At 42.2% G+C, this 21,615-nt stretch overlaps 1 protein-coding gene across 2 annotated transcripts in view; it reads right to left on the bottom strand.

Moving 5' to 3' along the window:
- Positions 1–4,661: 4,661 nt before the first annotated feature.
- Positions 4,662–21,615, bottom strand: part of dusp27 (dual specificity phosphatase 27) — a 29,180-nt gene continuing 12,226 nt past the window's right edge. Inside the window, exons 4-6 of one of the 2 annotated variants that reach the window (XM_073045325.1) lie at positions 20,290–20,518; positions 9,945–10,162; positions 4,662–9,240 (exon numbers count right to left, since the gene is read on the bottom strand). In XM_073045325.1, the coding sequence (XP_072901426.1) occupies positions 6,452–9,240; positions 9,945–10,162; positions 20,290–20,518 (3,236 nt within the window). In that variant the 3' untranslated portion in view covers positions 4,662–6,451. Of the gene's footprint in view, positions 9,241–9,944; positions 10,163–17,109; positions 17,308–20,289; positions 20,519–21,615 lie in introns of those variants that run through there. The other variant, XM_073045326.1, reaches the window with a different exon arrangement.

Genomic DNA, 21,615 nt, shown 5'->3' with positions numbered 1-21,615 from the left:
TTGAATGGTTAGGCTGTGTCCAGTGAGCACCATCAACATAAAAAATGTGTTCTCCACAGTAGGGCTGTTAAGCCTGTTTATTCCCATTCTGCACAGTAGGGCTGTTAAGCCTGTTTATTAGCTATATATTTCTAGTTTCATTACTGAAACCACTCTGATTTTGAAAGCTCTGTGTGGTTATTTACACAGGGGTAGTGGGTGGGTAAATGGGAAGCAGATATTCAAGTTGAATGCCCTTGTGTGTCATAAGAAAACTGCACTTTCAATACTATCATCAAAAATGGTCATTCTGCCCAACTAAATTGGAAATCTCTGGGTGATTTTCGGAGATTTAGAAACCTTCAGAGCTTCACAAAGGCTGCTTTACAATGAAAATAACAATGCGGCAAAACACCATTAACATTAGCATTTTCATTGAAAGTGCCTTTTTAGTTTATTCAAAGTAATCTTCTATACACATTATTACAGGCCTACAATGAACACTATTCTATACAAGGTCTGGCTTGTTAAATAAAGGCAAAAGCAAGTTAGATAACTATTGAATGCACTACGTTTACTTCCATTGGATAACATTCACCTTACATTTTTTTGTGTGTAAGCCATTGATTCTGAATGACACATTCATTTTATAAAAAATATATTTCTATTTCTGCTGTCAAATTTGATTCATGAAAGAGACTGCATTTATTTCCGTTCTGCAGAATTGCAACACAAGCAAAAAAAAATGTAATAAACTAAATATATGAATAATTTTGTTTCACAAATGGTATTTTTCTTGGAGATGTAATGTATTATGTGTTCTCAGGTAATCTTAGAATGACTGCAGGCAGAACCACAATTCAGCCATTAATAACATTCAGTCCCAAGTGTGAAAGACTTAATGTTTGTGTCCTGTCTGAAGTCAAGGACAGGATAGTGACCTCCCCACACCCTACAGGCATAACCTGTAGTGTCTCCTCACCTAAATAGACCTTTGGGAACAAAACCTAACAAATTGCCTTAATTATTGGTCAGATGTTGCACAGGCATGACAAATGTTCCAACATTCGATCCTATAAACACTGGGGATTAAAATATGCAGTGATTTCACAAAGTGTCCCATGCAAACCTAAAAATATAATTCCAAAATATTACCAACTAGATTCTGAATTTTACTGTTTTTTCCACATTTGGATTTTCCTATTCAAATATTCAACTCTAGAACAGTATTGATTATAATCATAAATTCATATGCTTTGAATATTTACTCTGTTTGCTCCTGGCAGGCATTAGCCGAGCAGGATTTTTTGTCCATACTGACGTGACAGTCAGCACAAACTCATGGGCAAATGTGTCCTTGGGCACCTCTTACCCTTAGCACCTCAAACAGAAGTGCAGGAAAATTGATAATTTCCCATCTACATGCGAACAAGTCCTGGACTTTCAAACAAATGATTGATGATGATTTTACTATCATGCTGAACTTCTGCTGGTATCTTACTGCTGAATGGCTCTGGTCATTGAACATGTGCAAACAGGACCTAGCACAGAAAGAGCAATGCCATTCCTTTCACTGACAAAGTCATTATTATGTCATTTACTGATTTTTGAACTCGTGATTTTACTTAAATGTTTAATTGTTTTTAAAATGGGTTACAATTTAATTCTAAATGTTAATAATTAAGATGTTTAAAATTTTTTTTTGTGTGTTTCTGAATCGCAGATGAGAAGTTGGAAGGGCTGACACAATCTTCAGTCCATCTCATTGCAAAATCTTGTCACCTTTGGGGTGAATAAAACAAGTACTGTCTTTTACCATTTGAAATCTGTTCTGCCAATTTCTTTCATTGTTCTCCAAAGTGCATCAAGTTCCATGCTTAATCTGCCCTTTCAAATACAGGAGCTGCAATCACTGTTCATTTCATTCACTCTAATTGATCAGGAAATCCCAAAATGATGTGGAAATGCAGTAGCACAATTACAGGACAGGCATTCAAAGGTCTGCCTATTGACCTGGACACCCAAGATTAAATCCCACCATAGTTGTTGGGGATTTTAAATACAAGTGCAACGTTATACTAACAGTAATGAAAAGCCTAAATTGTCACAAATTCCCATTTGATTTACAAATTCACTGCTATGAAAGAAATAGCAGTTCTATCTAGGTCTGGAGTGGAGCTTGAAAAACAACAGTCTCCATGAAAAAGAGGTAACATCTAGCAGAGCGTTCATTGTTGGAGTGGTAAGGCTTTGGTTTGACAGGCTTTGGCAAGAACAGGCAAGGTAAGAAGGTAAGTTAAATTCTTATTTCTTTTTCCACACTTAACTCTTGAAAGAAAAGGAGGTATGTCTGCAGGGCCAGTGTTCTATTCTGGAGCAAACACGAGGAAATCTGCAGATGCTGGAAATTGAAACAACACACACAAAATGCTGGTGGAACACAGCAGGCCAGGCAGCATCTATAAGGAGAAGCACTGTCGACGTTTCGGGCCGAGACCCTTCGTCAGGACTAACTGAAAGGAAAGATAGTAAGAGATTTGAAAGTAGTGGGGGGAGGGGGAAATGCAAAATGATAGGAGAAGACCGGAGGGGGTTTGTTTGAAGCTGAGAGCTGGAAAGGTGATTGGCGAAAGTGATAGAGAGCTGGAGAAGGGAAAGGATCATGGGATGGGAGGCCTCGGGAGAAAGAAAGGGGGAGGGGGGGAGGACCAGAGGGAGATGGAGAACAGGCAGAGTGATGGGCAGAGAGAGAGAAAAAAAACAAACAACTAAATATGTCAGGGATGGGGTAAGAAGGGGAGGAGGGGCATTAACGGAAGTTAGAGACGTCAATGTTCATGCCATCAGGTTGGAGGCTACCCAGACGGTATGTAAGGTGTTGTTCCTCCAACCTGAGTGTGGCTTCATCTTGACAGTAGAGGAGGCCATGGATAGACATATCAGAATGGGAATGGGACATGGAATTAAAATGTGTGGCCACTGAGAGATCCTGCTTTCTCTGGCGGACTGAGCGTAGGTGTTCAGCAAAACTGTCTCCCAGTCTGTGTCGGGTCTCACCAATATATAAAAGGCCACACTGGGAGCACCGGACACAGTATACCACATCAGCCGACTCACAGGTGAAGTGTCGCCTCACCTGGAAGGACTGTCTGGGGCCCTGAATCAGTCTTCACTGTGGAAGACAACAGTAGTCAGTGAATGTCAGGGAGCAGGAGTGAGTGCCATTGCTATTTCAAAGGAAACAGTGCCAGGCAAACTGAAAGGTCTTAAGGTGGATAAGTCACCTGGACCAGATGGACTACATTTCAGAGTCCAGAGAGAGGCTGCTGAAGAGATAACGGATGAATTGGTCATGATCTTTCAAGAATCACTTGATTCTGGCATGGTCCCAGAGGACTGGAAGATTGCAAATGTCACTCCACTCTTTAAGAAGGGAGGACGGCAAAAGAAAGGAAATTATAAGCCCTCAGTGGTTGGGAAAGAGTTGGATGAGGTTTTGGGGTACTTGGAGACGAATGATAAAATAAGTCAAAGTCAGCATGGTTTCAGTACAGGGAAATCTTACCTGACAAATCTATTAGAGTTCTTCGAGGAAGTAACAAGCAGTGTGGACAAAGAAGTGGCAGTGGATGTCATTTGCTTGGATTTTCAGAAGGCATTTGATAAGCTGCCACACATGAAGCTGCTTAACAAGATAAAAGCCCACAGCGTTACAGGAAAGATACCGGCATGGATAGCAGAATGGCTGACAGGCAGGAGGCAGCGAGTGGGAATGAAGAGAGCATTTTCCGGTTGGCTGCCAGCAACTAGTGGTGTTCCTCAGGGGTCAATATTGTGACCATTACTTTTCACATTGTTTGTCAATGCTGCAGACTATTATCTAAATGGGGAGAAAATTCAAACATCAGAGATACAGGGGGACTTAGGGGTCCTCATGCAAGACTACCAGACTCCCAATTTACAGGTTGAGTCTGGTAAAGAAGGCAAATGCAATGTTGGCATTCATTTCAAAGGGAATCAAATACAATAACAAAGAGATGTTGCTGAGCCTTTACAAGACACCAGTCAGGTTGCACTCGGAGTATTGTCAACCGTTTTGGGCCCCATGTCTCAGAAAGGATGTGTTGTCATTAGAGAGAGTTCATGAGGATGATTCTAGAAATGAAGGGGTTAACATATGAGGAGCATTTGGCAGCTTTGGGCCTGTACTCACTGGAATTTAAAAGAGTGCGGGGAGATCTCATTTAAACCTACCAAACGGTGAAAGGATTAGATAAGGTGGATGTTTCCTATGGTGGGGGTGTCAAGAACTAGAGGGCTTGGTCTCAAAATTGAGGGGTGACCCTTTAGAACAGAGGTAAGGAATTCTTTTACCCAAAGAGAAGTGAATCTGTGGACTGCTCTGCCACTGACTGCGGTGGAGACCAAGTCCATGGAGATATTTAAAGCAAAAAATGGATCATTTTCTGATTGGTCACGGCATCAAAGGATATGGCGGGAAGGCAGGAGAATGGGATTGAATGGGATCCTGGATCAGCCATGATGGAATGGTGAGCTGAATGGTCTAATTCTGCTCCTATGTCTCCTGGTTTTAAATGAGCTGTCTTTTGCTGAGTTGGCCTACATGTTGTGTTCTTTATACGTACAGTGGGTTACTAAGAACAAACCATATTCTGGAAGAATTAAAATTAGAAATTTTATTTACAACAGCAACAGCAACCATGTTGTTAACATACTAGTTTCTAGATCATTTCTGCGCATGCTCCGAACTCTGTCCAATCATGTTCTTACACACGACACGTGATATCACCACACATATGACTGTAGAACTAGGAATGTTACATTCACAGTTTATGACCAATTGGTGAAAAACAATGAATTCTGACATTGCCAATGGTGCCCACGCTCCATTAAAAACCACCTTCGCCACAGTGCACTTACATCTTGGTTTCCAGGGTGCTACCCTGCTTGCTAGCAACCCCTTAAAACTTTAGAATTTGTTTTAGCACCAGGGAAGATCCTTTAAAACTGTTGCAAAATTATTAAAATTTCTAGATAAACTGACTGTCAATCCTTTCTTTTCCAATTCTCTGGGGAGATTTTTAATTTTCTGCTTGAGAAACCCACTTACAGTTATTTAATGAATGTACCTGTAAATAGCATAATATCTTTATTCAATGGTGCATTTATTTTACAGTATGTTCTTCTTGATTGATATCAGCTGAATAAGAAAATCTCTCATACAACAGCCAAATATGGGAGAAAAGACAGATTCATTGCAGACAAGAAGTATTCAGATAAGCAGAAGACACAGCATTGAAACAACTGAACGGAAGGTAGGTTATGTCTATGATTCTACATTACATAATATTCATCAAAACTTGATTTTGCTTTGTGAAGTGTCTTAGCATATTTATTATCTGTAAATTGCAAAATAAGAAAGTCAGATTCTTGAAGAACATTGTGCTTTTATTTCCACAATGTTCCACTTAAAAGACATGATGATAACTCATCATTATACCAATATGCATGTACTCATACTACTGTCTTGAAGGGAAATTATATTCAAGAGAAACATACACTGATCATATCCGTCAGCTTATAAACATACAATGAATGTGAGTGAGTAAAAGGAAATAAGGAATTCTATCATTAAAAGAAATGGGCTATGTGACCACTGTACCCTGCTCTGCAAACAATTAAATATCTGCAGATCTTTCACATCTGATCCTATTTCTAATCTCTTCACCATATCTACCAATTCCCTTCTATCCAAAGTATATAAGATAGAAGATTCAAAACATTCACATGCATCCAAATAAATAATAATTTCTCCTAATTTCAGTCTCAAATGACCATTCAGTTGTTCTCGAACCGTGACACCAAATGGCAGACATTATAGCCAGGAATAATACCCTCTCAACATAACCCAATTAACATTCCTTCCTCAATTAACATTAGTTAGCACAGACTGCTTGCCATATATGACTGCTGAACTCACAGTGCAACTGTAATTACATCACAAAGTAATGTTATATGAAGCATATCAAAGGGATTTTTGAAAGAAATTGTAAACTATATATTGTTTCAATCATTCACAAAAGCACATCACTAAATCTTGTATCATTGTCTTGTTACAACAAAAGTGATGAATAATTCTTATCCATCCACAAACAAGAAAAGAACATTGCCAACCTTTTGTTCATGAAGTAACTAAAATCACTGTGGTATGAAATAAGAAATACTATAGCACAATAATATTGCATGAAGCTATGCTCAGCTGGTTTCTACTATGTTCATACCTGGACACAATAAGGTATACTGCAACTTTAGACATAACTGTAAGGATATGAAATGACAACGCGCGGAGATTTGAATTTCTGAACCAAATTTCTATGGTGCACAATGAATTCAGGGCCACTGGGATTATTTTCTCATTTATCATTTTTAATCTACCAATGATCCTTTGCATTTATTCATTCTGATACTTTTTTCTATCTTTGATTCTAATTTGCTGATGACTCCTCCAAGCAGCTATAATCTTGTCATCTTCTTCATCGCTGCTGTTTATTGATGCAGTCTTCAAACCTTTCTTTACTGTAGGATTCTCAAGATCATTATCATTAACTTTTCCGAAGTCCTGTTCTTCTACGGATGCAAAACTCTGCTTAAATTTTCTCTTGGCATGCACTTCCACTGTATTATCGTTGTGCTCTGTCTCCGGGCTGTGCAATCGAGATCTCCTGGGGATAGGGCGAGTTGGCGGTTGTTCAGACAGCTGCCAATTGTCACTTGGACTTGGAGGCTGCATCTCCTTGAAGGACCTTCCAGAATAGGAATCTCTGGAACTACCTGCCTCATCAGCCAATGATCTGGGGAAATATGAGTATTCCAAATGAGATGAAGGATTAGAATGTCTCAGCTTGGAGTTATTATCAACTTCCTTTGATTTATAGGAAGAGGAAAATTGTCTGGATGGATACTCTCCTGAGTCTCTCAATGGTGACTTTAAATCATCTCTTGTTACGTACAAATCTGATACTTCTGCAGCATTTTGCATTGACCCATAACTTGGATCACAGAGGTAGGAAGCCTGAAAGGGTTTTGTTTCACTCTTCCTAATTGAGTCATATTTTTTGTTGCTAACAGGTACATCCTTGACATCACTAAGCCATTTTTGGATACTGTGAGTTGGATCTGGAATACTCGAGCCTGCACATGAGAGATCTCCTGAAATATTAGACTGTACGTCAAACTTATGTGTCCCCAAAGAGGGAGAAAATCTGGAATTTGTCTCAACCGAACGCTCATCGTCATTTTCATCCTTCTTTTTCTTTCTAAATAATGTGCTGCGCTTATTGTCCACATTGACTTTTTCTTTTTGGTATGCATCCATTTTATCTTTCATCTCACTCTTAATCTCTCTGTTTCTACAGTCTAATTTTTCAAGATTAACTTCATCTGCAAACAAGCTGTACAGTGGCTTGCTTGTCTTTGCAATCTCTTTTGAACGCAGACTTCCAGTCTTCAGGCTGGACAGACTGCCGTATGACAGGACAGACTGCGTATCTGCGCTAGGTCGCTGTAGGGAGCCAGTACTTTGCATGCTGCAATGCGACATTTTGTCATCTTCGTTGCATCTGCCGGTGGCCCGGAGGTGGCCGTTACTGTCCAATGGCATTGCAGCATTCATAATTTCAGATTGCTTTATCGCGATCTGTTCACTCACCACCGAGGCAATCCAATCCTGGATGCTTGAGAGCGATACACTAGCATCAGGGTTTGCTTGCAAAGGTGGCATAGGAACTGTTGTAGCTGAGGCAGTTCTGGCTCTGGAGGTTGATGATGCGCCACTCTGCATGCTTAGCACTGAGGCGCCTCGATCACTTGCACTTTGGTCAGGCGTTTTGGAAAAGAAGAGAGAGAATGGGACACTTCCACTCAAGGAACTCCCTGTCTCACACTCAGATAGGGACTTGCTCTCTTCCAGTGTACGTTTAGTGCGTTCCAAGAGCTCAGCACGTCTTTGTTGAGTTCTCTTAGATGAAATATCTTCATCCTTTGTTAAATCAATCACCTCATTTTTATTTTCATTACCTATTTTTTTCTGATGTTTCAGCTTCCAGGTCTGATAGGCTGTCAGGTTGACATCAGCAAGAGATTTTTTCTCCTTCCCCTCCTGCTCCTCCTCACTTGCTTCAATTTTATTCTCATTGTCTGCTTTCAAATCTTTTTTGTTCCATCCAAATTGTATCCGTTTGATTTGCCACCTTTCCAGTGGTGTCAGCTTGTCTTTGTTCTTCCCACAGAAGTTATACATAGAGCTCGTTTCCGAGCACATGGAACTTCCATCATCCAGCTCTCTCCCCTTTTCACCAAGCCTAAAAGAAGACAGGCTGCTACTGTCATCACCCCTTGCGGCTCTCTTGCTAATCTCAAGCAATCGCTCATCCCACATGTCCCATGTGCTGGCTTCAGTGGATATGGAGTCGTGCCGAGCTCTGTGTCGATTATTTAAACAATCTTCCAAACGTTGTTGAAGGAGCTCACTGTCAATACTGCTAACACTTTCTGTGCCATCTCGGTCACTGGCAAGTTGTCTTCTTCGTACATTTTGGCACTCTGCATCACCCTCATTGTTGCTCAGGAATTGACAACTAAGATCCGTTTCAAACTTTTCATTTTTACTTTGCCATTCTCTGATTAGCCAGTCAAGATCGTTCTCTTTCTCAGGGTCATCAGGGAGCTCAGGACTCCTCCTTCTTGGTTTGAATGTGGATTCTACTGGTGACAAACCTTGTTTTGCCCTCCATTCTCTATAGATCCTTTCCTCTTCCTCCTCGTCGATTAATGGGTCTTTGGAAGTAACGTTAGTCTTTGCAACAGAACTCATCAAGCTGCCAGCAATTAAACTTGATGTGTCTTCTTCCTCCTCCACCATGATAGAATGTGCCTGAACCCCCACGATGCTCTGGGTCTCCTCCTCAGCCACAAATATAGGATGGGCTTTTGCTTCAATCACCGAACATTGGCTGAGGGTCTCATCGTCATCTTCCAGATCACACTGGCTACGCTCATCCAAAAGATTCTCATTTAGTTCCCTAAGCTGCTTTATGAACCCTTCATTTGGGTAGATTGGACGTTTCTTCCTCAGAGTCATTAATGCCTCCATGATTGTCATATGGTGAAAGATCATAAGGTAGGAGGCCACAAATGCTGCAGACCGACTGGTTCCCATTACACTGCAAACCAAAACTTTACCTGTGGAAAAGGAGAACAAATATGGTGTGTTATTGTCTGCAGTGCCTGTAGAAGTTTTAGTGCTCCAATCTCAGAAAGCTAGCAGTCAAGTAAAGCAAGCAGTTAGGGAGACATATGGCATGTTGGCCTTTATTGCAAAGGGGTTTGACTTTAGAAATAGGGTAGTTTTGTTATACAGGATGTTGGCCAGGCCACGTCAGAGCAAGACTGCATACAATCTTGATCTCCTTTCTTAAGAAAGGATGATGCTGCACTGGAGGCAGTCCAAAAGGGGATTCACCAGGCTAGCTCCTGGAATAAGCAGATTGTCCTATCAAAAGGGGCTAAGCAGGTTGGGTCTGTATTTCTTGGAGTTTAGAACAATATTATTGAAACATATAAGATACTGAGTGTACATGACAGGGTAGATATTGAGATATTTGCACTAATTAGAGAATCTCCAATGAGGTAGCATAATTTCAAGATAAAGGTCTGCATATTTCAAGTTGATGGGTGTAGAAATTTCTTCTCGCAGAGAGTGGTAAACCTCTGTAATTCTCACACTAGTACATTAGAAGTATCTAAAGTGGAGGGAGATAGATTAATGAAAGATCAGGGAATACAGGGCCTGAAGAGAAGTGAGAGCCTGAGACAGATCACCCAACCAAAGGCCAGGTATCCCATTCCTCCTCTTATTCTCTATTTCTGTGTGAATTACTGCCTACCTCGGCACGTTAAAAGAGCTTCATCCATAAATTCGGCAGCTTTACGGAAGTATTTAGACAAGTCAAAGTCAGGGAAATCATCAGCTTCGATTCCAAGGTACTCAATTTCCAATCCCGTGTAAAAAGCTTTTGAGGTGTAGACGCCCGTTCCATGGGCAGCGTTGAGGATGTGTGTGATCCCCAGTCGTTTCAGTCGACCCTTATTCACAGCTGCACTCCTGGATAAACAAAATTAAAACTGGTTCCGAAGTTTGAAAGCACAAGCCAAACAAAACGATAGATAATTGGACTATACAAGTGTATTCCCCAGCACTGAGGTAATCATTATGCCAGGTGCTGAGATGTAACAAGCTCCCATCAGCTTATTATTGTTCACTATTGGCACACTTCGTAACCTGCACAATTCAGGAAAGACTTCCGCGTGCAAAGACTTTACAAGATAAGTGAGATACCCTGGAATGTGGCTGCACTTGGAACTTGATGGAAGTGGAGATTTTAGCAAAAAGCAATGCAGCAACTTTAGGAAAATACGAAGAAGCACAATTCTTTGGATGTAGAAGTGGCTGCTCATTTTAATGAAAGAATTATGTCAACTATATTGATGGAGGCAAAGGAAAGAAAATATACTGTTTTTGTAATGAAACTTTGTGCCACATATTATAGTGATCAAATGTGCAGAAGGTAGTCTGTGATGTTCAGACAGCGACCTTAGGGATGAAGAAGAATCTATTCCACACCACCCTCCTCTGTATGGCAGAACTGGACCACACTTGCAATGATTTTTCCTTCAGCTCCTCCCAATTCCTCCAAACTCAAGGGGTAGACACGGGCACTCACATGGGTCCCAACTATGCTTGCCTCTTCGTTGGCAATATAGAACGGTCCATGTATGAAGCCTTCCCTGTTATACTCCCCAACTCGTCCTCCACTACAGTGACAACTACATTGGTGCTGCTTCATGCACCCATGCTGAATTCATCAATTTCATCAGCCTGCCCTTAAATTTACCTGGCCTACCTCTGACACCTCCCTCCCCTTTCTCCATCTCTCTGTCTCCATTTCTGCAGACGCACTGTCAACCGACGTCTTTTATGAATCTACTGATTCCCATTGTTGTCTCAACTTCCTACCCTATCTCCTGTAAGAATGCTATTCCTTTTTCTCAGTTTCTTCACCTCCAACATGTCTGTTCCTAGGCTTTCTGTTTCAGAACATCAGAGATGTCCTCCCTCTTTGAAGATCAGGGTTTCCCTCCCCCTACTATTGATGCTGCCCTCACCCGCATCCCCTCCATTTCCCATATATCCATGCACACCCCATTTTCCCACTTCCTTAACAGTGAGAGAGTTCCTCTTGTCCTTGCCTACCACCCCATCAGCCTCCGGATCCAACACATCATCCTCTGCAACTTCCGGCATCTCTGAAGGGATCCTACCACTAAACATATCTTTACCTCCCCCTACCCCCTCCGATTTCTGCAGGGATATCTCCCTCCACAATTCCCTTGTCCATTCATCCTTCCCAGCACTTATCCCTGCGGATGCCTTCCCTCACCTCAATTCAGGGCCCAAGACAGTCCTTCCAGGGGAGGCAACACTTCACCTGCAAATCTGCTGGGATTATCTATTGTGTCTGGTGCTCCCAATGTAACCTCCTCTACATTGGTGAGACCCATCGCATATTGGGGACCATTTCATCAAACACCTCCACACCATCTGCCAAATGCAGGACTTCCTGGTAGCCAAACATTTTAATTCCAATTCCCATCCCCATTCCGACGTGTCAGTCCATGGCCTCCTCTTGTGTGTGAATATAGATTTCTCCTTCCAGTAAACGAATTCCACCACCCCCTTCCTCTATTTCACACTCTGACCTATTACTTCTTCTCACCTGCCTAGTACCTCCCTCAGGTCCGCACCCCCTTCCCTTTCTCCTATGGTCCACTCTCCTCTGCTATCAGCTTCCTTCCTTTCCAGCCACTTGCCTTTGCCCATAACCTTCCAGGTGGAGTCTTTCCCCTCCGCCCCCCACCTTTTTATTCCGGCATCTTCCTCCTTCCTTCTCAGTCCTGAAGAAGGGCCTTTGCCTGCAATGTCAACTATCTATTCATTTCCATAGAAGACACCTGACCTGCAGAGTTCCTCCAGCATTGTGTGCATGCTGCTTTGGATTTCCAGCATCTGCAGACATTCCCATGTTTATGATTATACTGAAGAACATTTGTGGTTCACGCGTCGATGTACCAGTAACATATATAACCGGTAGGCAGTGGATGAGCTTAAAGCGTGGATCAGTACTTGGAGACATGACGTTGTGGCCATTACAGAGACTTGGATGGCTCAGGGGCAGGAATGTTTACTTAGAGTGCCAGGCTTTAGATGTCTCAGAAAGGATAGGGAGGGAGGCAAAAGAGGTGGGGGTGTGGCACTGCTGATCAGAGATAGTGTCACGGCTGCAGAAAAGGAGGAAATCATGGAGGGATTGTCTACTGAGTCTCTGTGGGTGGAAGTTAGAAACAGGAAGGGGTCAATAAAGTGTTTTTTATAGACTGCCCAATAATAGGGAAATTGAGAAGCAGATAGGGAGACAGATTCTGGAATGGTGCAATAATAACAGGGTTGTCAAGATGGGAGATTTTAACTTCTCCAATACTGATTGGCATCTCCCTAGAGCAGGGGTGTCAAACTCAAATACACAGTGGGCCAAAATTTAAAAATCGGTACAAGTCGAGGGCCGGACTGGTTCAGCGTTTATTGCAAAACTTATTGAAATGAATTTATTACACATATTATCCTGGAACTAACAAAGCTTAGGTTATTGCCTACAAAAACAACATTGAACATTAAATAAATAAAAAATCAGTTGCATTTATTTCTTATGGCTTTGTCTGCAGCTTTTCCGGAGTAATTTCTAATGAAAACATTTTTCCACAGGCCAACACTCTGTGATTCACACTAGTCTAAGCCAGATACTTGGCATCTCATCTTGGATGCAAGTTCATCAATGTTTGGAGTCAGGCTCTGAGCTGAGGAAATCCTCAGAATTGAGTGAAGGTGTTCATCAGAAAGACGACTCCTGTCTGATGTTTTGTTTATCTTCATCAAAGAGAACAGTTGTTCACACAGATATGTGCTGCCAAACATAGAGAGCATTTGAGCAGCTTGGGTACGCAGCTGGGGCATTGTGTCGGGAATGAAACGTAGAAACTGTGCAGCGCCCACCGAGTCATACTTTGCCTTGAGTGTGTCACTACATTGGAGTTCAATCAGCTCCATTTGTATGTTGGTTGGTGCGCTTTCCACGTCAGCTGCAAATGGATTACTGAGCAGTTCAAACCTGCTTTTTTGGGTTTCAAAGTCGGCAAATCGCCGTGTGAAGTCGGCACCAAGTATGCTAAGTTTTTCAGCAAACTTTGCACGTGGGAACACTGCGGTAGAAACCTGCTCTTTCATAGTTTGGCAACACGGAAAATGGCTCAAGTTTTCTTGCTGCATCTGCGTCTCCCACAGGCGCAGCTTGGTTTTAAAAGCCCTCACTGCAGCGTACATGTCTGTGATCACACGACCCCGCCCCTGAAGCTGCAGGTTGAGCGCATTGAGATGGCTCGTGATGTCACACAGAAACGCCATTTCACAAAGCAACTTTTTATCCCGGAGCTCTGTTGTGTCTTTCCCTTTGCTTTCCATGAACTGACAGATCTCCTCACGCAACTCGAAACATCTTTTCAGCACTTTTCCTTGGCTTAACCATCGCACCTCTGTGTGATAGGGCAAATCATTACATTCTGAACCCAACTCCTCCAGAAACGACTTGAACTCGCGGTGATTCAAACCTTTGGCTCTTATGAAGTTAACTGCTCGTGTTATGGTGCTCATTATATGTTCCATTTTCAAGGCTTTGCCACACAACGATTCCTGGTGTATGATGCAGTGATAAGCTGTCAGCTCACCTGCGCCGTTTTCCTCCCGCATCTTCATAGGCGCTTCGATTACTGGGGCCAGCTTTAATAGTAATTAGATATTATCTCGCGGGCCAAAGATAATTCCACCGCGGGCCGCATTTGGCCCGCGGGCCTTGAGTTTGACATATATGCCCTAGAGTGAGGGGTTTAGATGGGGTGGAGGTTGTTAGGTGTGTTCAGGAGGTTTCCTGACACAATATATAGATAAGCCTACAAGAGGAGAGGCTGTACTGGATTTGGTACTGAAAAATGAACCTGGTCAGGTGTCAGGTCTCTCAGTGGGAGAGCATTCTGGAGATAGTGATCACAATTCTATCTCCTTTACCATAGCATTAAAGGAGATAGGAACAGACAAGTTAAGAAAGTATTTAATTAGAGTAAGGGGAAATATGAAGCTATCAGGCAAGAACTTGGAAACATAAATTGCGAACAAATGTTCTCAGGGAAATATATGGCAGAAATGTGGCAAATGTTCAGGAGTTATTTGCGTGGAGCTCTGCACAGGTACATTCCAGTGAGATAGGGAAAGGGTGGTAGGGTACAGGAACCGTGGTGTACAAAGGCTGTTGTAAATCTAGTCAAAAAGAACAGAAAAGCTTATGAAAAGTTTAAAAAACTAGGTAATGATAGAGATCTCGAAAATTATAAAGCTAGCAGGAAAGAGCTTAAGAATGAAATTAGGAGAGCCAGAAGGGGCCATGAGAAGGCCTTGGCGGACAGGATTAAGGAAAACCCCAAGGCATTCTACAAGTGTGTGAAAAGCAAGAGGATAAGACGTGACAGAATAGGACCAATCAAGTGTGACAGTGGTAATGTGTGTATGGAACTGGAGGAGATAGCGGAGGTACTTAATGAATACTTCGCTTCAGTATTCACTACAGAAAAGGATCTTGGCGATTGTAGGAGTGACTTACAGCTGACTGAAAAGCTTGAGCATATAGACATTAAGAAAGAGGATGTACTGGAGATTTTGGAAGGCTTCAAGTTGGATAAGTCACCGGGACTAGACAAGATGTACCCCTGGCTACTGTGGGAGGTGAGGGAGGAGATTGCTGAGCCTCTGGTGATGATCTTTGCATCATCAATGGGATGGAAGAAGTTCTGGAGGACTGGAGGGTTGCGGATGTTGTTCCCTTATTCAAGAAAGGGAGTAGAGATAGCCCAGGAAATTATACATCAGTGAGTCTTGCTTCAGTGGTTGGTAAGTTGATGGAGAAGATCCCGAGAGGCAGGATTTATGAACATTTGCATAATATGGTTAGGAATAGTCAGCATGGCTTTGTCAAAGGTCATGCCTTATGAGCCCGATTGAATTTATTGAAGATGTGACTAAACACATTGATGAAGGTAGAGCCATAGATGCAGTGTATATGGATTTTAGCAAGGCATTTGATAAGGTGCCCCATTCAAGGCTTATTGAGAAAGTAAGGAGGCATGGGATCCAAGGGGACATTGCTTTGTGGATCCAGAATTGGCTTGCCCACAGAAGGCAAAGAGTGGTTGTAGACAGGTCATATTCTGCATGGAGGCTGATGACCAGTGGTGTGCCTCAGGGATCTGTTCTGGGTTCCTTACTCTTTGTGATTTTTATAAATGACCTGGATGAGGAAGTGGAGGGGGATGGATTAGTAAATTTGCTGATGACACAAAGGTTGGGGGTGTTGTGGATAGCGTGGAGAGCTGTCAGATGTTACAGTGGGACATCGATATGATTTTAAACTAGGCTGAGAAGTAGCAGATGGAGTTCAACCCAGATTAGTGTGAGGTGGTTCATTCTGGTAGGTCAAATATGATGGCAGAATATAGCATTAATGGCAAGACTCTAGGCAGTGTAGTGGTTCAAAGGGATCTTGGGGTCCAAGTCCATAGGACGCTCAAAGCTGCTGCGTAGGTTGGAGCGACAGAGAACGAGAGGTGACCTGATAGAGGTGTATAAGATGATGAGAGGCTTTGATCGTGTGGGTAGTCAGAGGCTTTTTCCCGGGGCTGAAATGGCTAACACAAGAGGGCACAGTTTTAAGGTGCTTGGAAGTAGGTACAGAGGAGATGTCAGGGGTAAGTTTTTTTTTACACAGAGTGGTGAGTGCATGGAATGGGCTGTCAGTGATGGTGGTAGAGGCAGATATGATAGGGTCTTTTAAGAGACTCCTGGATAGGTACATGGAGCTTAGAAAAATAGAGGGCTACGGGTAACCATAGGTAATTTCTAAAGTAAGTGCATATTTGGCACAGCACTGTGGGCTGAAGGGCCTGTATCGTGCCATAGGTTTTCTATGTTTCTATGAAGGCAATCACAGATCATCTGTGTCCATAATAAGGAGAAACTGCTGCCATTTTGCTGACTGCCTCTGACCTGTAGGCCAGCTACACACGTCTAGCATCTCGTATACCCCTCTTTTGAATCCATCCTCCGATGACACCAAGCCCTGACTTGATTTGCAAGTGCTGATCCTTCTGTGGAAATTCCCATGCACCTCCCCAGCCCACTGTGCCACCTCGCTTTCTGTGAAAATGAGAATGAGAGAGAGAGAGAGAGAGAGAGAGAGAGAGAGAGAGAGAGAGAGAGCAAAAGAAAGAAAGGGTGGGAATAAGAATAAGAGAGAGAATGGCTATGGACTGAACCTCGTGGTGGAGCAGTAATGTTGGGGAATCCATAATTTCTGCAGCACTTGGAAGGTGAAGGTGTGCAGGTGTTCTCCTGTGTGTTCCTGTCAAAGGAACTGCAATGCAGCAGGAGAGGGAGAGAGAGAGAGACCAGAAGCTTGGATGAAATCCTCCAATTCACCATTTGCTTCACCATAAGTAACCCCTGGTCATCACTGTAAAAAATAGAACCAAGTGCACACATTATGAAGTTTTGCAACTCCAAAACACAAAACTAATCAAAAGAAAAACATGGCGAGCTCAGCGATAAATATGATTATTTCAATTTTACTTTCAGTGAGGCACTCATGTACAACATGTTGACATAATAGCTTATGCCATGCACGTAATTTTACCTATAACCCGTAATGTATTATGAAACAAAAGGAATATTCAAACAACATAATTACAATATTACTCAAATACTAAATATACAACACTCCTCCCGTATGAGGTATGCAGTACACTAAATAATGCAACTACAACTACATCCACAGAGTAGTGAATTTTAAATTGTCCCATTCTTTACTAAAGATTTAATCGCTGTGGAAGATTTCTTACCCTTATGGGATAACATCTTTCCTGATTTGGTGGGTGGGTGGGGGGCATCCACTCTGCTTGGCATGTGAGACATGTGGCCGTGAAATAATCTTGGGTTCTGGGACCTCCTGAAGGAAGTGGTTCTGACAGTGCTAGCCACCTTTCTTCTCTAACAATTGACTCTGGCCTCAGCTGATTGATGTGTCATCTCCAGACGACATCAGACGCAATCTCCATTGTGTATGAAGGTGAATGACCCAGTTTTGTCTTTAATCTTTCTGAATACCCACTTTTGATCACCTCTGTAGCCCCTGTCAGGACTGCACGCTCAGGACTGCACGCTCAGGACTGAAACATTGAACCTCAAAGGTTCATTTTATTGTCAAAGTATGCATGTACAATACAACTCTGATATTTGTCATTAAATACAGAAAGGCTATGTGTGTTGGTGAAAAGAAAGACATCAACTCCACCCCTAAACGGATACAAAAAAGAAGAGAAACTAAACTTGCAGACCCCAAAACTCCCCCCTCACCCACAGCAAAAAGCAGCCACGAAAACAATCAACGATCCTCTATACATAAGAATCCCTGGCCTCCTCTCTTGTAGAAAAGAACAGAGACAGTAGCGCCAAACCCCCAACCCACCCCCACACACAAAAAATTATTAGACCACTCACCCACTAATCGACCACAAGAAAACACCAAACAACTGAAGGAAACCATTAAAAAGTACAGTGCAATGATCAGGTAAATCTCAGAATATAGGAAATCGCTGCATGTAAGTGGAGCAGCAGCAGGAACTCAGTCCTTCTGTAAAGAGTGACCACCGACCTGAGTCCGAACGCTGCCAACCCAGGTCCAAACCCTAAAGATCTGGCTGCTGTCTGTCTCGTGCCAAGCCATCACTGACCCCCTCCATATTCGCCTCGATGCTTCAATCATCCTCGCCGCTTCAAGGTGGAGTCGTTCTTGACCTCACACCTCATCTCTGATCCATGAGTCAGCTTGTGTCCTTGGACCTATTCGTCAACCCCCCCCCCCCACCCCGCCCCCATCTCCAATCACTACGAGGCAGCTCTCCAGACACAGCACAGCACTGGATCCTTCGATCGAGATTCAAACTGAACATCACGGGTCCCAACAGTTTTCATAACACCAAAAACACAAAAAGAACAAGTAGAAGGCATAGAAAGAGTGAAATAATTGGAGAGATTTGCTATCAGAAAGATGTCACCCACGGAATCGTTGTTCACTGGTGCCATTTTGACAAGGAACCTCCTTGTTTGAAGAGCTCTCAATTTGTCTCAGCTGTTTGTCCTGCTTATTCCTTCTGAGACTGGGTTTGAGGAGATCCGAGTGGGAACCCAAGGGACGACCCAGGAACAGTATAGCTGGTGAAGGGTTGATAGTGAAGTGCGCTGCATTGCGATATACAAGGAAGAAATTGGCTTTCAAACTCATTTTGTGGAACTATTGAAACAGTTGAGCCAGTGTCCAATTCCATTTGAATTAATTTCCATTCACTTCTGGTGTAAGCCAGATTGCTTGTTAGTTTTCACCATATAAATTTCATTGCTCCCCATTACTGTGTCACTCTCAGCTTTATCAGATTTTTCACCAACGACATACAGATTAGTGTTCTTTTTGAAACTGCAACTTGACTTTTTATCTTCAAGTCTTCCCTATACAATCCATTTATTTTTGTCTGCCCGACATGCTCTTTGTATGTGTATCTTCTGCAAGTTTCACCCTTAAAATTGCATTGGTCTGGTATATGTGAGCCTCTTCTACAATGGTAACACAATTTGTTCAGCCATCTGTTTAGATGCTGCAGTTTTGTTTACACTCACTTTCATTCCTGACTGCAACTCAATTGCATCTCTATCTGCTGTTTCCATTGATACAGAGATTTCAACTGTTCTTTTAAATGGAACGTGCTTCAGTTAGGAGCCATTTTTGAATGCTTCCACCTCCCCCTTCCCTTTTCTTCAATTCTCCACTCTGGCTCTCTCCCCCTGGTGCCCCTCCTCTTTCTCTTTCTCCCAAAGTCCACTCTCCTCTCAAATTAACGAGGGGTGAGGGGTGGAGAAGTTAAAGGCTGTCGAGTTCCTCCAGCATTTGTACACGTTGCTCTGGCAGAATCCCAAAGCACATCATATAGTGTGGGCTTGGTGGTCTAGGTATATCTCAGGATCACAAAGTCAAGTTCCCAAATAAACATTTCCAAATAATATAGCACGTTAAAAGCCAAAGATAAAAGGTAATGGGTGTCTTTTAAGTGGCTTTGTTGATTTCTGCTCTGATACCTTAATGACATTGCAACAAATGTTTTGAAATCTCTTTTAAATACAAGAGATTCTGCAGTTGCTAGAATCCAGAGCAATACAAACAAGATCAATAAGTTTCAATAGGTACATTTAATGTCAGAGAAATGTATACAATATACATCCGAAAGTTATTTTTCTATGCTGGAGAATCTCAGCAGGCCAGGCAGCAGCCATGGAAAGAAATAAAGAGTTGACATTTTGGGCTGAGACCCTTCATCAGAACTATTTTTGGAATACTTAATAACTTTCAAGACTCTCCAAGCCTCCTTGCACCTCCATCACAGAGCTTACATCTAAATTAATGTTGGAATCAAGCGCAGATTTTTGATTTTCCAGCTGCTGTAGTTACACCTGTGCTGTCAATGTAAAGGAACACAACAGCAAGATCTCAATTTAATTTTACATTTTCTATTTCAGGGCTTCCTAAAACCTTTCACAGATGTAAGATAAACCACCTTTAAAATATCCAGCATAGTAAAACGCAGCTAGTTCTGGAGGAACTCAGCAGGTCAGGCAGCATCTATGGAGAGGAATCAACAGTCAATGTTTCGAGGCAAAATCCATCATCAGGACTGGCAAGGAAAGGGGAAGAAGCCAGAATAACAAAGAGGCAGGACTACAAACTGGCAGGTGATAGGTGAAATCAGGTGAGGGTGAAGGTGCGTTGGTGACGGAGGTGTGATGAAGGAAGAACCTGGGGGGTGATGGGTAGAAAAGGGCTGAAGAAGATGGAATCTTCTACAATATAGTGATCAATGCAAATATTGAAAGGATGATATGCTTACTAAACTGGCAGCTCAATAGGTGCAGTAATAGCCTGTGATAATGTAGGTATCACTGATTCAATCCAATGTTACATGTTTCCAACTTACTTTTCAGCAATGAAGACATTGGGCCACACCTCACTGATTATCTCGAGGGGCGCCTCCATTTTCCGCATGAGAGCATGCTGGATGTCCATGATACAGGGGGTGTTGTATTTGCTTCTGTCATCAATCTTCACTTTCACTCGATTATAGAGGTCTTCCACAAGCAGCTGCTCAGCTGATTCCATCATTTTTGGCGACATTGGCTCGATTTTTATTTCTTTGGGCTTCAATTCTCCCGATACATAGAAAACATAAAATAAAGAGTAAGGCAAATGATATCAAACTCCTTAAGTTAGGGTTCATCACGGGCACTTAGGTACTTTGTTGCTTGAGTTCAGAGAAGAGAAATACTGGAAGGCACAAAATATGGAGACACACCCATTCATAAGTTCAGTAGGAAGAGTACATTTACTGGTTCCAATTTTTCTAAAGATCGGATAAAAATGCTTTATGGAATACTCAGCAGATTTGAAGCTATCATTTGCTGTATCTGTTTCACACGAGTAGATAATTCAATAATTATTAAAATTCAAAGTATATTTTATCATCAAAATAAATATATATATATCCATTACAACCCCAAGATTCAATTCCTTGTGGGCATACAGTAAATCTATAGAATAATAACCATTATTTATTCAGTTGCAGTTTACATCAGCTTTTCAAACTTTTTTTGGAGTTTCTTCAACATCACGGTAGACCAACACTGACAAATCAGCAAAACAAGAGATAATTATGTGTTTTGTGCTTTCCTCTACACTGAGGAAGTTCAATATAGAGTGGGTAGTTACTTTTCAGACCACCTTGGGACACTTTAATTCACCATTCCATTGTGCATTATCTCCATGCTCCAGGAATTGCCTGGTCGGGTGGCAAGCTCATCGTGGAGCCATGCTATTATATAATTTTGGGAAGGAGATGATGTGTTGTCGGAGATCTGGGTAAGTAAGTTATAAAGGTGAAACACTTCGGGTTAGGTTCACAAAGCTGGCCTGAGACCTCTCAGAAGAACCTTCTTCATGCCACAGTTTTCACAGATGCATTGAAACCTGTTTCTGACACTTTGGTGACAGTTCAGCTCACTCTTCAGTATTACACATCCAAGGACACCACTCTACACATTCTTGATCCTCCGTGTGTTACACTTTTACCACTTAGCACATTCTAATTTGGCTGTGTAGTATCTAATATTGAGCCAGATGCCTACCCCTCTTAACAGTTCATAACTTGTAAGGATTTGTTACAGCACATACTCCTACATTCGTCTTCTAACTATGCTGCCACAAATTAAAATATCGAGAGTCTATTGCCTGAGATTGCTGTTGCAAC

The sequence above is a fragment of the Hemitrygon akajei genome, chromosome 5, assembly GCF_048418815.1.
Source record: "Hemitrygon akajei chromosome 5, sHemAka1.3, whole genome shotgun sequence".
Taxonomy (NCBI): Eukaryota; Metazoa; Chordata; class Chondrichthyes; order Myliobatiformes; family Dasyatidae; genus Hemitrygon; species Hemitrygon akajei.
Note: the sequence above shows the minus strand (reverse complement) of the source record. Positions and strands in the feature narration are given on the sequence as shown.